We start from the raw sequence: 24219 nt of genomic DNA, 5'->3' as shown, positions 1-24219 counted from the left end.
GTTTTCGTATGACTCAATTATGAAACCGTTTTTGTGTATTCTAATAGTTAATATTCTGCTCAATGGTTATAATTTTATACTCAATGGTTATAATTATCCTACAAATACGGAGTTGATTGATAGACCTTCAATTAAATTGTTCATTTTAATTATTGTTTTTAAGCTTCTAATAGAAAATTCCTCCATCAATTGATATCAACTGGACAATTGAACCTATACTTCTACCTATTGTTCTACCTACAGTTCTACCTAAATAATGCGAGATTATGTACAGTTTTGGCATTTCACCAAAAACTTTACTTCTTATGCTAAGATGTGCTATTACTCCCACCGTATTCGACAGTTTTTTCATCGTCGGTTTATTACTAGCTTTATTCACCCTTTTTATTTTAAATGGTAAAGTCCTCGCACTTCAGACTAAAACATCAAAAATGACTTAAATAAGTGGAATCGTGCAACGCAATTATAACTATATAGTAGAATCGTGCAACGTGGAATCGTGCAACGTAATTAGAGTGGAATCGTGCGACACAATTAGCGTTGAATCCTGCAACGCAATTAACGTGGAATCGTGCGACGCAATTTATAACTTTTGTATCATGCAATTGCATACCAGCTACTTTTAATCCCTTCCATTATCATTTTTCCCAGTGGTATTGAAATGGAATTAAAACTTCAATTTTAAGCAAACAAAAACATTGTATTTGAGAAAACTTAAGTTGACAACCATGATAGTAACGCATATTATTATATGTGCTTAATTTTTGTAAGAATAGTGGTGATCAATATCATTTAAAAATTAAGATTATAAAAGAAAAAATAGTATATAATTACTACCACTTCAAATATGAAAATAAAATCTTCCGGAAAATCCGGAAGAGTTGGCAGGTATGCAATTGCCATAAAGATGAAGAAACGTACAGGACCAAAGTTTCGAATAAAGTATTTATGTACTATAAGAAAACAATCTTTTAATTTTCAAAAAGAAAAAAAAATAGAATTAATTTCTGAATAATCCAATAATAACTCAAAGCAAATATGTGTTACTCTAATAAGTTTAAATTTCATAAAATGTTTCTAGGCGAAAAATGTTCGAAGCTCACAAACAGATTATTTATATTGCCTCTTTCGTAAGAAGCTTATTTTCCGCTGATATTAATTCCGTTTAAGAAAAGTGAAGCAATTCATTTTATCCTTTGAAAAAAAGGAAAGAATCTGTTGGTGATAGTTTGATGGCATTATAAATTATTTTCGTTCGTAATCCTTACATTTCCATCACTAAATTGATAATAACAATTTAGTTTTTTAGTTTTACTTACTTAAATTTATTTTTTAAAAATAATCGTTTTTTAATCGAATTTTGATATGAATATGTTTAAAGTCTGAATTGTTTAAATTCTCAACTTCTTTCAGTGAAAACAATGCAATGCTATAAGTTAGGTCATTTTGTAATCAATTAGATTGCGTGATTTTTTGAAGGAAAAAAATTCCTGTAATATTTCAAAACTGTTCAAAGACGGGCATCGGTGCACACTTCTATTTACCATATAGGCTGACTTATCTTGAGTTTTGTGAATAGTTTTGCTTAGTAAATGAAAACATATTTCATTTTATTTTTACTTTATTTTAATGCTTATTGTTAGATATATATTATATACACAGACAGCGAAGAGAAGATTTGGTTTTGTAGGTTCAAACTTCAATTCACTTGCATAATAATAATGAATTTAAAAAAAACGGGATTTTAACTTTATGATTTGAGTAGTGTTATTGTGTAATGCGAAGAATTTGTGCAAGTATAAAGATTAGATTGACAATCTCAATTACAATGGCATGCATTTTCAAGCATTGCTTCTGTTAGCGATGCAATAAAAACATTTTGTTGTAAACGTGAGTTTTGTTGTAATTCTCGTTGAAGCTGGGAATTAGGATTTAGCATTCGAAAAAATTCGTAAATTTTAATTTTATTCTAAGTGGGTAGAGCTCATTAAAACAAACAGTACAACCTACACATTAGGCAGTTGGGAAAAAAACTATAAAATTAAATTTCATTCAGAAAAATATGATTTTTTTTTGTCTTCAACTATGTACAAGACGTAACACTAGTCTTCTAAATGTTTCAGCTTTGTGGTGATCACTAAAAAATATTACCACCAGAAATAAAAATAGTATTTACTTTGAAAGGAAATTCTTAAAATCGTTTATTTAATCTATTTTGAAGCATTTAAATCTGAAACAAAAATATAAAGCAGTCAAATCCAAAATAAAACAATTTAAAAAAACAATTCAAGGAAAAAAATTATCAGGAAATTCAACGGCAAATTGACAATCAGAAAATACAATTTAATAATTCCTGTTTTTAATTAATATGAATAAAATTATTTTTTGTTTTTCCAATAAGTACCAAATGTTTATGTTATTAATTATGATAATTAAGTTCACGTGCGCAAGAAAACAACGCAATCACCATACACTAGGAATCTATTTTCAATATTTGTGTTTAGTAAAAAAAATATTAAGTGGAACTTGGTTTTTATTCAAATAGAGTATAATGAAAACGCAGTATTAAATGCCGAGTGAAAGATAGTTGATACTACTCGTGTGTGGACGAACCAATAAAAAAATTGGTATGAAGAAAATTCCGCAACTGATATTAGAAAATATTAAAGTATAGACGGCTTACATTTTGGAAAAAAAACATATTAAAATTAATTAAAATATCCTAATGCAACAGCGTTTTAAGCATTTTTTCCCATTTTGAATGTAACGAAATTAATTTGAACCAATAAAATAAATGGCTTAAGGTCAAAAGTGAAAAAGCAAGGGATAAGCTAATTACTGTGTTAAATTAGTGCAAGTTAGTAAATAAATAACGAATAATTAAATTGTTCAAAATTAACCCACATTTTATACAAATCCCATAGCGTTCATAGTTGTCTAATACCGATGAACCATATTTTTTTCTAGCTTAAGATTGGTAAGTTTAACAAAATGCAAATCTAACCTTACTATGAAAATACCTAATAATCATTTTCATGAATAACATATCTTCTATCTTTTAAAACGGTGAACAAAAATTGTCAAAACGAACAATTAGAAACAAATTAAAAATTAGTCTTTCCGTCCCCAAAACATTCTTTACTATTTAGTAATTAATTGATTTGTCATTTAGCTGCGTAAAATATAGTGAAACAATTTTGTAAACCTTATAAGAAAAATTAAGAGAAATTTTAACATATAAGTAACATTATTAGAATTGCCCCCGGTAGTTTACTCACCTTCTTATCCTATTGGCGTAATGACTCTTACTAAGACAAAATAATCACAGTGTGTTATTTTAATGACATAAAATAAACAATCGTGTTCATTTTACGAAAACATCTTATTTAAATGAATAGTTATTACTAAACATTTTTCATTACCATACCATGAAGACTCAAATCTTATAACTAACATCTGTTTTAGTTTGTTTTCTACTCAAAAACAGAATAAATACTTAAATGAAAGAGTTCCATTTCGGATAACATTTATTACTTTTCATTTCTTTAGGAAGATCACGCAAAGGAAGCAGCAATTCCATTATCAAGGTCTGTTAAGAGTCCCTAAGCTTTGTCAACTCGACAAAGAAGTGAAGCGATTTAATTTCAAAATTTATTACTGAAGAGTATATCCTACTTACCCAAGATCCCAAGCCTGTAGTTAAGGGTAATGACAATAACTTCTCCGAATCCAGCGAGGACAGTTCCATCGTAGGGATTTCCGGAACTCCATTCATAAGAATCCCCGTGTATGAAGACAATCACTGGTAGTCCTCTCAACTCTCTTTTCGCTGAAAGAATACGAATTATTTATAAACTAAATAACAATTGCACGAAAAGTTATAAATACACTCATGTTTAAAGATTAATGTCCGCTTATATCATGAAGCTTTTAAGTTTCTTCATCATATTTCCTCTATTTTACGAGTGTTAAATTGATATATCCATAGCAAGGTTTAAAAGTTTTCAAATATACAACTTTGTCAACTAAGAATTTTAACGAGAAGCTTTGAATGCAAGTAACTATGATTTCAATTACGTTGACCAACTGCAAGTCTAGATCGCCATATTTCAGTAAAATGTTGATAAATTACGCTGGGGAACTTTTTTTTTTCGCTTTCTGTTGCAATAGATTTTTAACAGATTTTAGATACTTCCGTTTCGCTGATTCTGCAATCAGTTCCTCTCTCCAAGCTGCAGTATTTTTTAACAATGATAGTTTTAGTCTATTTTTTGTCGAAACGAACGAATCTAAAAATATAATATGTAACAGGGGATAGCATAAGTATTGCAACAAACTTAAAGGGAAGTTAGGGCACATCATCCGGAATAAAATTACATAGGAGCTCATGCCACGGAAATATTAGCATACGCCGCTAGAGGCGCTTCCTTTCGCTCCCTTCGTGTGATTTTGAACTGGTAGTAAAAAGGAAGCACCCTTAGCCGCGTATGGTGGCACAGAAAATAGCGAATCTCATATACTTAATAACCGGGCACTGCTTTTTCTATCTCTTCTTTCAGTTGCACACTATACCGAAAGCTTTTCTTTTGTCAAAATCTTTGACGAATTCTTGAGCTGACTGGATTTCATTTAATAGAAAAAATTAAGTTGTGGACTTCAGATAAAAACTACAATCTCTTAAAGCAGTAATATTAAAATTTATTTTGTTGAAAAAGTTGCATTTATTGTGTTTAAACATTCCATTCTCGAAACTACCTTTTTAAATCATTGAAAAATAGGAAGCCAGTTTAAAAATTTTTTTTTTCGTAACTCGCACGCATATTTTCATTTCGAGAGGTCATTTAGAGTAAGCGATTTAACCAGTACTGACAAGTTTATTATTTTTGCTGGCAATTTTGTCTAGTTTTCGATTCAGGAAAATAAAACAGTATCTAAATTCATTTAAAAATGAATTTTTTATTCAACTATCAAATAACTCCTAATTTCGATATTGCGTGACTAAAGTGAATGAATTCTTGTTCAAAATATTGTTCACTTTTTTTCTTTTAACTAAAGAAATACATAAAACACTTTTGATTATTTACAGGAAGGCTTTAAGGATGATTTATTTTTAATAAAAAAAAACATTTTATGTTGCATATTTATTATAAAATGTATCTATATAAACTAATATTTTTTCTTTTTAAATTACAATAGAAAAATTTACCAGATAATCAGTACAAAGAACATTTAATCAAAAGCTGTATTAGTGCTTCTTAGAAGCTAAATAGTATTTCTTAGATTCTATTTTACTTAGATTTCTAATTCCATTTTTCAAGATATATGGATATGTTTTTGAACGTATAATCAGTAAGTATAATTTCAATTAATCAACTGCAATATTAAGGAGAAAACCTGTGAAATATTTTTAAGCACGTAAAGGCTAGCAAATATTAGTTTTTGTGACAAAAATTAATTGCAAAAATGTGTAAACAAAATAACTATGAGGCTGATGTTCACATCACGTGAAGAAAAATTAGGCATTATAAGTTAATATACAATTCATATTATTCGATTTATAAATATAGATAAAATTGCTTTTAAGTATTCACATTACGTACACACCTATTTAAGGGTTAGATACATGCTTACAAATAATATTTTATTTAAATGCCTATCGATTCAAATGTTTAGTGTGAGGGATTAGTGAAATTGTATAAAATAAAAACCTAATATTGTAAAGGAAAATTAATAACCTAACAGCATTGATTGTAATTAAATTATTATCGAAGTTAAAAGCATTTAATATTTTTCAATTACGACGATGCGATAAAAAGTCTTCAAACTAAAATTTTAGGTATTCTAATGATCAAGTTTAGCAAATACGTCCACAGAATAATAAAACTTTCATCAAAGGTGTATTTAAAGCTTTTACTTAAATTAATCAACATGTTATTGTAACACATGGTAGAAGAGCAACAATTTCATCTTGGAATCATAACAATCACATCTTGGGTTCATGAAGCGTTAATTTTTGAGTGAAACAAAAAAGGATTTCCTTATATGCGCGTTAAGTGATTATGAATTAGAAATGAGTCGTTCCCAGTTTTTTTCTTGAATGTAGGACAAAATCTAGGTAAAAAGTGCAATTATCAATAAAATTATTTTCATGCACTCATATTTGGTAGTAAGATATTTCAGACATAGATACATATTTATAAAATATTTTGGGCACAGATATTTATTAATTTCACACATCACGTGTGGTACAAAATAGTGGAATCACCCTACTCCTTTAATATAAGCGAAAAATTATTTTTCATCCAAACTTTCAAACATTCATTAACTCCGAATAGTACCTTCATTTGAGGTTACTTAATCCGTGTTTCAATTTTAGACAGCTGCATATTAACAACATTTATTTTAGAGATTAATTAATTCTTGTAAACTTGGGTTTATAGCTGCACCCTATATTATGTGTATGAAAGTTTTCGAAAAAGTACATGTTAAAGATTTTTAAAAAAAAGTATTTAAATAAAACAGGATTGCTTAAACATGATTGCCTTCAATATTAAGAAACTTATGTTTAATTTCGATAAAAAAAAGTCAAGATGTTTAATTAATTGATTGAAGTTCAGTTAAATTTCAAAAGGAAAAGTACAGGGTGATTATAAAATACATTCGCCGACTCATACCGTTTGAGTGAAACAAATCAAAATTTGTGTATAGGTATTTTGAATTATGCACTCAAGAATGATGTTAAAAGCAATTGTGAAGCTTTACAGTTACAGTTACAGTGAAAAAATTTCAAAATTTTCTATTAGCAACACCAATTTTTTTTTTTTTTTTTTTTTTTTTTTGTTAAAGCGTAATCTTCACATAAAAAAAACTAATTTGGAGTTCTAATAATTCTTTTAGCTCAAAAAATTATGTCACTAAGTTTTTGCCAAGTGTCGCCTTTTTCGTGTCACTGCATTATGACCGTGAGAGCTGCGGAATCGTTTTTCAAATCATTCTTGAGCGCATAGATCATAACACCTAATAACAAAATTTTACGATGTTCCTTCAAACGGTATTCTCTCCATCCGTTGGCAAAGTTATTTTATAATCGCCATGTATATCATCTTCTAATGTTCGTTACAGACAATAAATTGTGATAATGTATGCAATATATATATATGCAACTCGTCGCCAAACGAGTGAAACATCCACAAAAATGGTTTTTAAAATTTGCTTGGTTAAAAAATGGCTAATGGTTAATGCTAAATTGTTAAAAAAATTTATGATTTAAAAAATGGTTTATAAATAGTCAGTATATATTGCGGAAAAATTTACTCCAATTTCAGCTCTGGAAGTAACAAAAGTATAAAAGAAAATAAATATTTTACATAATCAACTTTGAGTTCCTTCAAAAATGTAATTTCCCGTAACACCCTTTGTTTTCAAACGTTTATAAATCAATTCAATATAGTGTTGATAAATTAGTTAAATAAAATCTTCTGGAAAGTGACACGTGTTCTAAAAGGCTCTGAACAGAGAAGTTGGATACTAGATCTCTTTGCTACTTCTTTGTATGTAAGGTCAAAGGGGGAAATAAATCTTTGACACTTGCTTTACATCTAAATGCTTTGGCTGTACAGCGAAGTCAAATTAGTTACCTTCGTACTTATAGCTTTGGTCCCTAATTAAGATTGCCATTAAGATTAGTCTGCGTTGGGCAGCGGCCAACCGATAGGAGAATGATGAATGGTCGAAGTATTGGGATGTTAGCTGAACTAATCAGGTTATCGAAGAGTTTATCGCATGACTGCGAATGGATAAGGTTAATTTTTATAAATTATGTGTAAATTTAAGAAAAAAATGTTCGTATTAAATTAAAAACTGTATGGAAGCATTGGAATTGATTTTTATATATTTTAAAGCACTTTTTTTCTCATTTAAAATTATATCAACATTTCATTCAACAACAAGTTCAAACATTTGCAATCTAAGAGTATTGGTGGACGTAAACATTTAAAGCAGGTTTAGTGTTTACTGTTTTGCTTAAAAAATATTAAATGCTGAAAACCACTGCTAATAGGCTTAAAATTAAGTTCAGTTTTTAAAATACACTTATTTTTAGATAGGAAAAGAATCTAAAATAATAACGAATTTAAAATTGTCCTTTCTGTTTAGTCGATATTATATATACAGCAAGTTCGAAAAACATGATTAAACGCATTCAACAAAACAAAAGCCTTTAAGAGCTCTTTAACAACTTGAAAATCTTGACTCCAATATAGAAACGAATTTTCTTATTTTTTTTTAATTAATTTTGCTAAACTAAGAGTTTAGTACTCAATAAAAAATTTAAAAAAAAACATTTGCTTGTAGCGCTTAGATTTATGAAGATTGATAATTAGTATTTTGGGAATTTCAAAACTGTTTTGTTCTAAACCTAAAACAATCTAAATTTATATTAATAGAATGTTCTAACCATTCTATTTATATGAAGTTTATTTAACATAAAATTTATTTAACTAATGACCAAATTATGTTGCAAAGGAACATAAAATTTTTTTATAAACACAAATTACTAATGGTACTGTTCGTAATGTACAAACACCATCAACTTGACACAATTAAGTTGATTTATTTTTCAGTTTTTATGGTGCATTTTTTCTAACATATATTTTAAAGAAACCAGTTATAAATCGTACCTTAAATTCAAAGTAATATAATTTAAACCAGGCAATGGCCAAAGCGAAACATATCAATACAATGGTCAAACTAGTGTATTGATATATTTTGCATTGGCTATATTAATGCAATTTTAGAAAGCACTTTTTTTTCGGATATAATCGTGTGAGCTGATTACGAGATTGCATCTTTTCCGAATTTCACTTTATTTTCTATCTTTTTTCAGACTTTATTTTTTTTAAATTTGTGAATATTTTTTAAAAAGATTTTTCAATTATTTTTTTTTCTCCTTTGGGAAATCTTTATATTTTTTCCTTGTTTTCTCTAAATTTTTAACTTATTTTATGAGTTCTATGTACTTGATGCCGATGCGTGGTGAATAAAAATTTTTTTTCGTATTTTTCGTCGTTAATCTCTCATTTTCTTTTTAATTAAAAAAAAAACAAACTTCATACATTTTCAATCAATTTGCAGTTAATTAAAAAATAAACTAAATGAAATGTAAAAGACGAATCATAAGTTGATATTTCTTAATTAAAGAATGGAAAATAGAAAATAAGTTTATGCTTTAATCTAAATAAATGTTACTATTTAAGCATGCACGTTTTCAAAGCTGCATTTGAACGAACTTTATAAATGACAGTTTGACAACAGGAAATAATTAGAAATAATGCTGAAAAGCTTACATTTTAAAATATTTGAAAATACATTTTAATCAGGTACTACTTTTAATTTAGCAAATAATTGAGTACGAAACACTATTGTGATTTTTACAAAACACCTTATTTTTCTAAGTAAAATTGTTGATCGCAACCTGAATGAAGAAAAGAGACCAATTTTTTTATTCAAAATGTTAAATGAAATTAAAATAGTTTTTAAATATTTTTTTGAAATTATAACGCTGATAATGAATAATAGAAAAGACGCTTCTTGAAAATAGTAGATTTGAATATAATTTCAAAGTATAATTTTTCATCCTATATTCATTTATTAATGTTTCGGTTATTTATTGATGTTTCGTTTTATTACTTATTAATGTTGATGTTCGTTTTTAAAATATGAAATACTGATTTCTGAAAGCAAGATGATTACATATTTATCAAATAAAATTACCCTTGATTTACCAAAACGCAATTCTTTAAACTTTATAAATGCAATCGAAAATTACCTACATAATAAAAATTAGTAACATAGTGGAAAACTAAACTCTAATAGCACATCCAATCCAAAATATAAAACTGTTTAATGATTATAGCTAAGTATTTTAATTCTTTGGACCTTCTTTGTGGGTTTAAAAGCAAAACTATCTAAAGAAGATCGACACAAGACAAGATATGACCATTATTACCGATAAAAGTTTGAGTTTAAGAGAATTTTTATTTTATTATTTTATACTAGTCTTAATGCTTGATCTAAAGAATGGTGAATATGATTTTTAGGAGTCTTGGACTGTCTTTGAAATTTCATCATTGGAATTTTTTTTAACTGATAATGGTTGATTGAAATTTTTTTCCAGAAAAGATGATGATGTTGGTTGTTTATTTCATGTTACATAATAGTTCATTTTAGTGAGTTTTTAGTGCCGATCAAGAAATGACGGGTTTATGTGCAGTTGTTTATTTACTGACTACTTAGATCAATTTTCCGTTTGTGACCCTGAGGTTTTTGATGCTCAGCAGAAGGCTTTGTTCACTATTTAGCCAAAGATATCGTCCTGTCGGGTGCTGAGATTCTTTTTCTGTCTTCAGGTATTTTTTCATGCACTCACTACGAAGGACAGCTTAAATGCAGAGAGAATGATAGCACTCCGGCTTTAATCAAAGAACAATGGAACTTCAACATACTCTGAGTGCTGATCTCGTGAACTTTTCATCATTATTTTTTGGATGAAAAAGACCCGTAGTTAATATGGATAAATCCTGTTTCAGAAGCACTTCTGTTGTGATTTAGTAATTACCTGGAAATTTCCAAAAATTTTTTTTAGAGAAAATTCATGTAATTGATGTTTGAACTGAATTTTAGTGTGGTCTTGAAATTTGAAGAAGTCATTAAGTGTTCATTTTTTTAGTCATGTAACCTTTCATGATCAAAAGATCAGTCATGATCAAAATAATCCAAAACACAATACTACACCAGCTTTCTCAAGCTTTTATAGCTGCTGAGGTTTTCATTTTTTATAGCTGCTTTCGTTAAAAGATAAACTATTAGTTTTTATAGAGCTGGTTTTTTAATTATGCAGATTAGTACATTAAAGTATATTAAAACAAAATAGTTAACTGCAATTTTCACGCATTAACCAATATAGTACTGAGTACGGACATCATTCGGTCGCATAATCTAGTGTAAAAGCACCATGACCGGAGATTTCTCTATCAGTAAAGGAGACCGAAAGAGTTATGAATAATCTGCTTCGATCGTAGTCCAGAAAGATGTGGAGGCGATGATCAAAAACGTTAAAATCTTCCTTGGAAGAGGGGACACTTTTAGTTAAGTTTCTAAAAGAAATGCTGCGCTGAATCGGTTAGTTTTTGAGTTAGCTAAATGAAAAAATATATCATAACTGATTTAATTTTTAAAAAAATTTCAATGTTTTTCAGATCAGAATCTAATCTATAGTGTTTATTTTCTTCAATTTTAAAATAAGTAATGCCCTATCTTTTAAAATAATCATTTTTCAATTTTCATTTTTTACAAATATATTTGAAAACTCTTACGCAATAAACATTTCAGTTTTAAAAATAGTATTAGTTTCAAAAATTGTATTCTCTGTCTAATCTCATAGTTTTTCTTTAGTTATACACATTGTTCATTTTTTGTCTAGTATATAACCTTTCATGATAGTTTTTTTTTTCATTAGATTTTAATTGACTGCATTGCTAAGTATTTAACCAGAAACACATATGTGCATTTTCAAAGAATAGAAATATACCGAATATATAAAATATGAGGATTACTTTATAAAAACATCCAGAAAATGCAATGTATGTACCCTCTTTAACTCTTCGGCAGGTTTGCTCCACATGCAGCCCACCTATTCATTTTTGTTGTTGCCCCTTCCCATTTTCTTTATACTGGAAAAAAAATATTTTTATGTTTGGAAAAAACCCGTTCACCTTTCTTATTGTTCTAAGTTGTAAGCAATACTGCTTTTGGTTTATTTTTAAAGTTTACGTCATTTTTAAATTTACGTTATCGCAGTTTGTTACCACATGAGTGATATAGTACTTTTTCTGCATTCAAACAAATTAAGCCAAAAACGGAAAACTAAATTAGAAATGCTACTCTAGAACCAAGCCTTAGACTTTTGCCTAACTGAACTTTGGACAATAATAAATTTGTATCATGAAAGCAGTGTCAATCATCACATTGACTTCCCCACTGCAAAATAAAGTGGTATAATAAACTAGTATAAATTTACTTTAGTGAAAATTTTACAAAATCTTTTTTTTTAATAAAATATGTGCTTCGTTTGCTTTCCGGAAGGACTCTGGTCCTCGCATTCTTATTCTAAATTTTGATTGGCTCTCAGATAACTAACGGTTGAACCACACTGTGTCAGACTATTACCGCATGAAGAGATGAGCGATTGTAAAAAAATGGCTGAAACGTCATATATAATAAGACAAAAGCTATCGTGACTTTGTATAAACGTATTTTTCTGGTATAATTTACCGTAAAAGTTAATTTTAATGTAAAGATTAAGTATACAGCCATATACACCTTCAAAACTTCTTAAATTCTCTACTATGTTTATTTCAATAATAAATACAAAATATTTTACTTTTATTAAACAAAAAATCTATAAAAAAGCAGTGTAAAAGCAACAATAGATAGATAAAAATGTCATTTGTTGATTTCAATAGATACACAAAAATGGCAAGCAGCGTAAAAGTAACAATACGTAGACAGAATGGCATTTGTTCCAAAAGCTAAGACGTAAAAGGTTTATAATTATCATTAAAAAAACTTTCATGCACTTCGCACCTTTTCTATGAACAAGATTCTTTCAGAAAACATTGATCACACTTTTTTCCGAGTTTTATTTCTTTTATAAAAAAAAAGTCTATCCTCACTTTTATTCCAGCTTCGCGTAGAATTCCTTCTTTAATGTAAATAAAAGTAAATAAAAAAGAACTTAAACTCAAAATAGAACTTCTTTCCATCAAGGCTTTTTCCTTTATTTTTTCCAAAATCTTAGAACTACTAAAGAAAAATGGAAAAATATTCTGACATGTGGGGTAGTTCTTCAATCAGCAAGAAGAATAAAAGATGAGACAAAAATGTTCACGACATACTTTTTTGTTTTTCCCGTTTATGCAGGAACCGAAATATAAATCGAATTTATGGCAGCGGCAAGCTATCAAAATATACATGTGTAAGTACAACTTGGATGTTGTTTGATATCAATGTGGAGCATTTATGAAAAATTGATTTTATATAGTTTCCAAAAAATAATGCATTTGACAGTGTTTGTGCACCGTGAAATGGTCTGTATGATATGATGTTGAATATTTAACGTTTTGTGAGAAAATATGTGAAGATATTACGTACAAATGTTTTTTTTTTAAGTTTAGCTAATAAATATAGGCATCTCTCTGTTTTAAAACACAAATTTTAAGCTATTAATATTGACCAACAAATGATTACAGAAATGCGAAAAAAATATATAATTACTAGTTATTCTCAATTTACAGAAACGTTTTAAAATGTCCCATAATTCTAATTGGATTAAGTTAAATGTTGGGTTTGAAGTACAATATTCAAAAAATGATAAGATGTACTGAATCAATTCCAAAGTTGATTTTCGATGCACTATTGGAAGTTTAAATCGTTTATAACTGTTTTATTAAGTTTAGAAGATTTTTTTTTTAGCTTTTGATGGTACTTCTAACACTCTTTGCCGTTTAAATTGATTTCATACAAATAATTGTTTTCATTCAAATAAGTTTTTTTTATCTATTCCATGTATCATTTTATTAATTTCTCGTATTTTATGAGGATAAATTCGTAGCATAATTCTCAGACCAATCCATACAGTGCAGGAAGATGGACGCTCGAGAACAAGTTATAATGCCGGTACTTTTTTTCCGTAATATCCATTTTTATCGGAACATGTTGCGAAACAAATTTTCTGAAGTACCATAATGTTTACATTAACAATTACCCTAAAATCATTATTATAATTAAATAAATATTACAGTAAAAATACAGAATTATTATACTTTTCGGTAAAAAATGATTTGGATAATGTCAGTAGGGGAGAGTGGGGTCAATTGTAACAGGGTACGATTGTAACAGAGCAAAAATTTCGAGTGTCGGGTTCTAGATTTGGTTCCTAGGTGGCGCACAAGGTGTATTTAATAAATCTACATGTACACCCCTGATGGCAACCATTTTTATGTACTTTTGAAAGAGTTACATCACAAAAGATATTTTCACGCCACGCAAGTACTTTTTTTAGTATTATAATATTATATCGTAACAAAGTAATTTTGTTTAAACAAATAAAAATTAGTAACCGAATATGTAAGTGGACACTTCAATTAATATTTCAATAAAAAAAAGATTAGTTTTGCTAATTAACTAGCATTGTTTTTAACAAATGAAGCTGAAATGGCGTCTTGGGGACAATTGTAACAATAAGTAAAGGGACGATTGTAACAGCTGAAAATAAATAATCTTATGTTTACAAACCATTACTTAACTCTTTAAGAACCACCAATAGTTTCCTAAATCATTTATATTATGCATGTGCATTATTTTATTTGTCACCTTTCACAGCATAAATTAAAATTTTTAACTCCTTAAAGTTAAAAGTTTAACCCTTTAGGTTTCTGCTCATTATTATTTTTACTCCTAAAATATCACTACTATTTTGATCAATAAAAAAATATATCACAACTATGATAATATGTATAATTAACTATGTTTTAGTTGAATTTATGAACTGTTACAATTGACCCCGTAAGTGGGGACAATTGTAACAACTGCACGACTGTCAAAAATTGTTAATAACTAATATAATAATATTTAAAATCAGGTTTTTATTTTTTTCTAGTAGAGGATAGTCTACTTTACTCGTTTGTCAATTAATACTAATAATATATTGGATTTTTTGTTAGTTAAAAATAGTTAAGTAAAAAATTTTACAATTGACCCCACTCTCCCCTACTTAATACTGTAAGATGATCCGAAATATTTTTCATTGTAATCCATGTTGCTCATGGGATACAATAGTGGCACAACTCAAAAAACACGAGTTTTGGACTAAGAACAGGTGTAAAGAGGAAAATACACATTCTTTCAGCAGCATTATTTGCACAACTCATAATTTAGCTTCAAGGTAATTTTCTTTTAAGCAAATGAAAGCATTTCGCATGCATTTTGCTTAGCAATGAAAACTTTAAACCCTCTTATCTCAATACTATCTTTTGAGTTTTGCTGCTATTGCAGCCCATGAGCGATATGTGGAAAAGTTTGACAGCTAATCCCACAATGATTTTACTTTTAAAGTACCTTAATGAAACCTAGAGACGATCAACTAGATGATTGAATGACATCAAGAAACATTTGAAAACTTTGAAAATTAAAAGCTGGTAAAATGACATAGCAGATAAAGATAGATGAAGCAGGAAAGAACAAGCGTGAGTGGGGTAGCTTAGCCTGGTAAGAAACAGTTGAGCAAGCGAAGAAGGATAAAAAAATTATTGTATGTATATTTCCTTTCTTATATGTTTAAAAACATATTGTTAAGGCGTTGAGTGTTTTCTTTGGACTTTATGTTATAAAGTGCATTTTTGAAATTCTAATTTCTAATGTCACAATTCGTGATGTCACAATTCCTTCGATCCACTAAGATTGAGTCTTAGAGCGTGAAGAATCGATCATTACATCAAAACTTATTCAGGGTGGTCTGTTTATAATATTTTTGTGCACTAAACAATTAAAAATTACTACAACTTAACTGAAAGTTTCAAAACTCAAAATCATTTAGATATTAAATATATATCTGCGGATTGATTATGCAAGTATTTTTAGGTAAGAGTTAAACGTTAGGCATTTATTTAAATAAAGGCAGTTTAAACAAATACATTAATTTTTATAAATATATACCTTTGTTGGGTTTCTTTTAAAATGTTTTATCTACTTCAAAATATAAGTATTTTTATAAAATTCGAGGAAAGAGAATATTATTCTTAGATAATAACGTGATATTTATTTTGGGAGTAGCTGTATGTTGGCACTTAAATTAAAACGACACAAATAAATGATATAAAGTTAACTGAATTATTTAAATTATGTCCTTTTTCAACCGAATGCAGACCCGCAGTGGACTGATCGTTAAGACACGGTTCCCAGCAGATCACCGAAGTCAAGCATCACTGGCTGCGGTCAGTGTACGGGTGGGTGACCACTTGGATCAGTCTGCGTAGGGACCGAGGGTGTGCGGTATTGGTCCTCCTTAAACTGTGCTACCGTAAAGTGCTCGACTTCGCGCGAAAGGTCGTCGGGCTACCGAAGCGGGGGTGCCATCCCCTCCGCAGAGGATCAAAATTATGATGGCATATCTTCGGATCATCCCCCGGGATGTTTCCCAGACCGTCGCCAATAGCCCATTGTGCAGCTCTAGTGCGACGTAAATTAACAACAACAACTTCAACCGAATGCGAAAATAATATCTCAGAAGAAGACATCACATAAAATTCAGAATCGTTTACATAATTATTAAGTTATTTTTACCACTTTTTTCAGAAAGTTAATAAGTAATGATTTAAGAAATTAATTTTATTTTTAATATGCATACCCTCAAATTACTTTTAGTGGAAGATGTGCTAATATGATTTGACTGATAAACACAGATTAAGTCAACTAAAACTCTACTCCAATTTTAGTTAACTAATCAACATTTCACGTCGCATAATTCAAAAGCTCTTCTCGATTATTTAAAATTTCAGCTGAAACGCAAAGTTTGCCATTATAAATAAGCTAAAGTATCATAAGAAAAGTCATTACTTTCGTAAATATTTCCCTCAAAACATTTCAATCGAAAAAACCATTAAAACAATTTCTAATTTCCAATATAAACGCGATTTCATACAGCTTTCCTTATTTAATGAAGTGAAAATTATTTTGACCTGCGGTTGAAGTGTACGAAAACAACTGTTCAAAGGAATTTATGATATTAAGACCAAAATTTCAACTGCAAATTGCTAAGTCATTGATCGGAAATAAAGCTATGGCATTACAAGAGTAATGTCCAAGCTACAGAAAAAATCTCATATTTCTTACAACTGCTGTGGTAAATCTCGTGGACAAGCACAAAACTTGGAAAGGAAATAAAGATAATATTCTTCTGAGACCTGGCAGTACAAGTGTAATGGCCACTTAAATATCATGAAACATGAATCACAAGATCTCTGGCTTTGCTGTTTGCTAAAAGAGGGAGCAATATTTTTTCTGTTATTATTTTTATTTATATAATACGTATTTTCTCTCTCTTGCACATAAAAGGAAAACGCCTTTTCCTTAAAATACTTAAAATTTGTAAATGATTGTTTCATGCGAAAAATTAGGAACATTTTATTATACTCTATTTTATTTTTTTTATTTTATTATACTCTATTTTTTAACACAAGTTTGTTCAATTTTATCAAATAAAAAAAAAAATTCTTAACTGAAGTTATTATAAGTTAAAAAAATATATTGAGCATTAATGTAACACGCTGCCAATAATTACGATTAACCCATAGATCAACCATTATTAAAAAGAGTATTACAAAAATCAACTTGCTTAAAATTTGCCTATGAAAATGTCGATAATCGTCACACGTCCTATTTGATTTTACAAAAGCATTTGCTACGAACTTCAATCAAATTAAACTTAACATTTTGATGTCATTACTTATGCAATCTGAATTTAAAAATATTTTTCTTTCCATAAGTAACGATTTCGTAAAGAAAATATTCCTCAACAACATTAAGTTATTGTTTTAAAAGTAATGATATATGATGAACAACTTAAAATAAATAATTTCATATACAATCTTTAACTTTTAAACATGATCATTAAAAATGAAGTTTACATCATTAAAACTGCAAAGCACATTACTACTAATGAGGAGAGAAATTCATATTTTAAAAATCTTTAGTTTTTATGTTAAATATGTATATTTTTTGTAAATATAGCATAATTTATTTCTTTAAAATCTAGCATGAACAATCGTTTTTAAATATCAAGTTTGATGTGATTTTAATGAATATTGCGTGACATGCAACGGAATAACAGATAAAATTTTGATTTACTGTATGCATTTTTATGCAAAAATATACATATTTAGATAGATTATTTAAGTAAAATGTTTATTTAAGAATTGGATTTGACTTAAACAAAATACGAGTTTACGTTGAAAGGACAGATTGCTAAATCCACATCGAATATAATTTTTTTTAAAAAAATATTTAAATAATTAAAGAAATACGCCTATTTAAATGCAGTCTTGCGTCAATCATCAACTATAGCAATCTAGTTGAGCAATACGGAATGGGCCATTTTTCTCGATTCATATTTATAATTTTTTATGAGGAAGTAACATATATACTTCTGTTTTTATATTTTCATGAATCAAAAACGGAGAAATATATAAGTAAAATCTTAAAAAACTATGGAATTCTAACATAATTTCTTAGTTAATCAGCGGGAATAACGTGGCTTATATTGTTTCTAAAGCAAAAAAAAAGTAGAAAATAATAATACTCCTGGTTTATATATGTTCTATATCACCATTTAAAAGCGCTTATGACACAATCTTTACTTGTCTTTATTAATTGCACACCATCTACTATTACGACTGCATAAAACAAAAATTCTTTTACAATCTCTACTTTAGAAATACTAAATATACGGACGAAACCATACGAAAGTTTCATTATTTGCACTTCATTGGCTAATCAAATTGTATCCGCTAGAAGAGTCTAGTCAGGACATTTTTTATATACTTTTTCTCTATAATTCGCTTCAATAGTTTTTAATACAATTTTTTTCTGATCTTCAGATTTTTAGAATAAATGGAGCGGAACTCTCTTCTAGAGATATAAAGCTAAAATTTCTTAATATTTTATTAGCTTTGACTTACATTAACTTCAAATTTAATATTCATAGCACTCTTAAAATGATAGAAATTAAGAAGGAGGAATTTTTTTTGCGAAATGCACTAGGTGGATCAACTGGAAAATCATGGGTTTCTCTGAAAGCAGGATATTTATGATTTCCAAGAAGTGCAGTTGTTAGGTCCTTCTACAGATCATGCTTGCTTGTTTGCTTATTTGTAACGGCTAAAAAGTCTTAGTTCTCTTTTTTGCTCTTCGTGTGGACAAGATCAATTCAGATGCCTCTCACCTTGGCATGTGTTCAGTATTTATGTATTTAAGCTGTAAAATTCCGAGTTATTATGTGGCAAGATATGTAATATATTTTTGGAACTAAATATAATCTATCGTTCATGGGCTGCAATAATGGTACATCTAAAAAAACACGTGTTTCGGACTAAGAATAGGTGTAAATATGAAAATACACGTTCCTTTCAGCAGCAATACTAGCACAACTCATAATTCAACTTGAAGATAAGTTTCGTTTAAGCACACTAAAGTATTTCTTATGCATTTTCATTAGCAATAAGAACTTTATGCTCACTTATCTCAAAGCATGATTTTTTGAGTTGTGCCGCTATTGCAGCCCATGAGCGATATAAAGCTCAGATTTATTGCATAAGCAAGAGTTATGCAGTATAAAACTAGATTTAAATGTATCGGGAATTATGTAAAGGAGAGACTTAAAATTATAATTTTAATGCATCATAGTTTTTTATTTTAGAAAGTATCTATTTTTTTCAATTATTTATATTTGTGAAATTTTAGGAGGCTAAAATATAACTGTAAAATTATTTTATTAAAAGTAAAAATCTTAACCCTTTATTTACCAAACTTATTTAAAAATTATCAAAAATGTGCGAAACTTTTTGTTCCATTAAATAATGTCTAATTTGCACTTTGGACTTTCTTTATATTCATTATTATTTTGTCTTTTTTCATGAAATTTCCAATTTAGGACTTGCATTACGCTATAAAATTTTAATTAAAGTTAAATGTTTAATACTTTATTTTACAAGTAGTTGAAAGTGATAATGATTCATTAAAAAAATATGAAAATCTTAGTTTCAAAATTGATGCAGATATAAAGCTGAAAATTGAGAAATCATAAAAGGGCGTCCTCGAACACAAAATCAACAACTAATTAGATTCATAGGTGATGCTCAACTTCAAATAAACGTATGTTGTAAGCAAAAAGTCATATAAGAGGGACAGAAAAGTTCCGATGGGATGTTTTGTTCCGTTTTAATGCAATATCAAAGTAATATTAGTGGGACTTAAAAGTTTCGTCCGTACATAAAGGGTTAAATATCTAAGGGTTAAAATTTAAAAGTAAAATTTAAAAACTTTGGTCTTCAATTTCTGTATATTATGCAAATAATAACTAAATGATACGATTACATTCACTCCTTAAAAGTAAACTTCAACCATCCAACTGAAAATTTTGTTGTTGAATTTCTTAATTTTCTTTCGTTATACTGTAAGTAGTTTTAAAGCAAAAAAGGCTTCAGACAATACTTTTAGACTGCACGAACAAAAGAATTCTGAAAACAATTACCGTACTGTATGGTAATGAAATTTCTGCCAAAAAGAAACTATAATTTTAGTCAATAAAAACAAATTTTACTGTACTCAAATCATTCATTTTGTAATGTTTCTATTCATATGGTAAAGGTTTGATGGAATTTCTGTTTTTTAAAGATATATTTCTTATAACTTCACAATTACTAAAAATGCAACACTAAAATATAAATTTGGCGGAATAAATGCTTTTATGCCATGTTCGAAGGTATCGTGGTAAAATTATCAAATTTTACTACATTTACCACATTTTATCACACATCATGAAACCGTATGTTATTGTTAATTTGACCAAAATCTTTACTAAAGCGAGTTGGAAAAAATTTCCGAGCTTTTTGGCGTTCCCATAGTGCCAGAAGAAACACGGTGAATTTTGCTTTATTCTGGTAGCTTTGAATATATTTTTTTTTCTCAATGTGCTAAACTTTTACGTTACCACACAATAAATTTGAAAAAAATAAAGTGTCTAAACAACTGAACATGGAGCCTAAAGGTTAAAAAGAGTAAGAAATAGCTACCTTTACTTTTCACGATTTTTTCGGTTAACCAAATCAATAGGTTAGAAGAAAATTCGCAGTTACTACAGTTACAAAACAGAGTTTGTTTCTCTTTTACATCTTCCATTTTTTTTCTACTTTCCTTTTCTTTGCATTAATGAGCTGGTTCTGCAATTACCATTGCTTTTGAAGGAAAGCGTCGTCTTTATAAACTTCCATAATTAAGGCTAGCCCTATGTTTAGTGAAAATTGCTTTTTCGGAGATACATGGCTTAGGGTAAAATATCCTTGTGTAAAAAAACTACTATGCAATTCAGGTTAAAAGAAAGGATAAGTTTAATAAAGCAACAAACACACCCTAAAAAAAAGACTCGCAAAGAAACATAAAACTTCATTGCGTATATTAAAAGTGATTACTGCAGTTTTTAAAGCAATGCGGTGAGTCGTAAAATTTTTAATTAAACTACAGGTACAAACATGTGTACAAGTATTGCTATTAAGATTTTTTTTTGCATGGAAATAATTTAAAAGTTATTGATTTTTATGTCGCCATTATTTAATAAAATTTTATTGGAAATCACTTTATAAGATTTATTTGTTGCTTTGAAGGTATATTTAAAGAAATTTTAATTATTTTTTATGAAAAATATTCTCGAAATAAAGATACTTGATAAGGAGAATAAATAGACTATTTAAGTGTTTATTTCCTAAAATAAAATTCCACAATTGTTTTTGAAAAACTTAAGCTATAAAATAAGATAACATATAAATACGCATAAGTATATAGAATTTTTTTTTTCTCTTTGAGATTTTCTATGTCATTAAAAATAAATAATATATTTTTTTTAAAACACCAAAGATTGAATTACTGGGATTCAATTTAATAGTTAAAAAACTTTATTTTCATCTTTAAGTGGAGAATTTATTATTGTAGTTCTGTATTCTTTATAAATTTTATTTGGAAAAAAAGCAAAAAAACATCAACTTGGTTTTTATCCCAGAAATTTCAAATCGAAAATAATATCTTGTTTCATCATTATATTTTTTATTATTTATTTTATATCTGAAATAACCTCAAAATAGAACTAAAATTTCTTTAAAATTGTTCTGATTTCGAACTCAAATTTCACGTTTAATGTAATTCCTTTAAATACTTAGATAAACAAAATAATATAGAGTGCCGAAGAGGCAAAATTAAATTTCCTAATGCTTCAAGTAATCACTTTAATGATTTTCGCGTCTTTTTAAATAATATGTCTTTGATTTAAGTCTCCAGCATAAAAGATTCACTTAATTTTAGTATATACGCTGTATTATAAATGCATGAAAAATATTATAAATTTCTGGAATGTATAATAAAAATGCGAGAAACTGAAAAATTAACGTGAAAATGCTTAATGTTTTGATTCTTTTAAATAATTAACTTGCTGAAACTACCTCAAAAACTGTTTTCAGAAATGAAAATTTAAGCTAAGGCTCTCATTTTCACTTATTATATATATTTTTTAATCACTTATTATTTAAATTTTCACTTATTATTTATTTTCTTAAAAATTATGCTTTTGCCTACTTTGAAGTGTTAACATTTTAATTTTAAAAGAATGCTATCAAGAGTTGTTAAATTACTTAATTAAATGAAAAATAAAAGAACATAGAAACAATTCTTTAATTTTAAAATTGTAAGTTTTAAAAGAATAATTTTATCGAAGCATACAATTTTCAAATTGAAGGTTTAGTTTGAAATAAATTCGAAAGCTAATGTATAAATAACTACAATAATAATACAAAAATATGAATACAAATACACTATATGAGTACAATTTGTATATAGTACAAATTTATTTAATCTTCTAAATTATAACTCGCTTTGTGTAACTATTACGTTATTAGATAATTCCATTTAATTAAAGTATTTTAATTTCTGCACTTTAAATAGATAAAATAACGATAATTTTCAAGATAAATACTCCGTTTTGTCAATAATTAAGCTTCTTTGTTTATAGTGCATTTGATTTCGTACAAAGTTTAAAAACATAAGTAGCAGAATTGGCCATGGCATTTCAAATTTTACTAACTTATCAAATATAACTAACTTATGATTTTGAATAAACCCCTGCTTAGGGAAAATTTTATCTATTTCCTCTTCATTGCAATACAACTGAGAAGAGTTCTTCAAAACTCTCTGATCTTTTCAGGTATTTTCAAAGCAACGAATTTATCTGTAAAGAAATTTATTCTAGATATTTCAGATTTTCTTTTCCTTTAAGTTTGACAGTAAAAGATTAGTAGCATAACTTAAGGTCATAGAACACTAATAGACTAATAGTAATACCAATATCTTACGTAATACCGTCTTCAAAATCACCTATTGCTTACTTTTGACATTTTAACAATAACGTCGATTATTTGTTGACATTTTCAAAAATTAATAAAATATAAATATTTGTCAAATCTTGTTCTGTTTTATATATATATATATATATATATATATATATATATATATATATATATATATATATATATATATATATATATATATATATCCCTCTGTGTAGAAATGCAATAGAGTTAGAAACACAATAAAAAAAAACTTAACTCGAAGTTATAACTCTAGTACGGAAATAAACTCGAAGTTTCTCTCCAGCACGCATTCCTTAAAGAGACATTTCAAAATATTCTAATGTATCATGATAAAATTACCAAATTTTATTACAATTACGAAATTGTATCACACATTGCAAAACCCTTTCTTATTGTTAATTTTATCAAAATCATTACTAAAGCTCTTCGGTAAAAATTACCGAGCTTTTCAAAGTTCCTATAGATCCAGAAACACTGTAAATTTTACCATATTCGGGTAGTTTTAGCCCTCCTTTTTTCTGAGTTTATAAAATAATCCTTTTAAGTATAGAAAAATATGCTCTTTATCATTTGCGTAATCCACTTTAGAGCATTATGTATCGTAATACTTTAATATTGAAACAATGGCTAAAATACTTAAATCTCTAGAGACCAAGAAAAGATTTAGTCCCTCTTAGAAATTTTTACTTAGAGGAATACAGATACAAGTACCCTTTCTCGTCAGACCACATAAACAAAATGAAACAAAACAAAGGAGAGGAACAATTAATCAAAGAAGCTTAACGCAGAAGAAGTAATCATGCGAGTCACTCTTACTCAAGTGTTACTGCACCTCTTTCTTGCTCCTCTACACTTAACCCAAACGATCAAGCCTTTATTCACCACTGCACTATAAGGGTGGCATCTTCTGGCAATATTCCGAGATCTTGCTAGGGATAAGAGACTATAGTAGTCACAAGGAGGTAAAATTTGCTGG

General features: G+C 28.0%; 1 protein-coding gene across 3 annotated transcripts in view; it reads right to left on the bottom strand.

Annotated features, from left to right (window-relative positions):
* LOC107445726 (neuroligin-4, X-linked) overlaps positions 1-24219 on the bottom strand; it is a 190165-nt gene that overhangs the window by 69813 nt on the left and 96133 nt on the right. For all 3 annotated transcript variants that reach the window (XM_016060199.4, XM_016060198.4, XM_087155307.1), the window contains exon 2: positions 3680-3829. In XM_016060199.4, coding sequence (XP_015915685.1) covers positions 3680-3829 — 150 coding nt within the window. The remainder of the gene's footprint in view (positions 1-3679; positions 3830-24219) is intronic.

This window comes from Parasteatoda tepidariorum, chromosome 11, assembly GCF_982258835.1.
Source record: "Parasteatoda tepidariorum strain Cologne lab strain chromosome 11, Ptep-v5.0, whole genome shotgun sequence".
Taxonomy (NCBI): Eukaryota; Metazoa; Arthropoda; class Arachnida; order Araneae; family Theridiidae; genus Parasteatoda; species Parasteatoda tepidariorum.
Note: the sequence above shows the minus strand (reverse complement) of the source record. Positions and strands in the feature narration are given on the sequence as shown.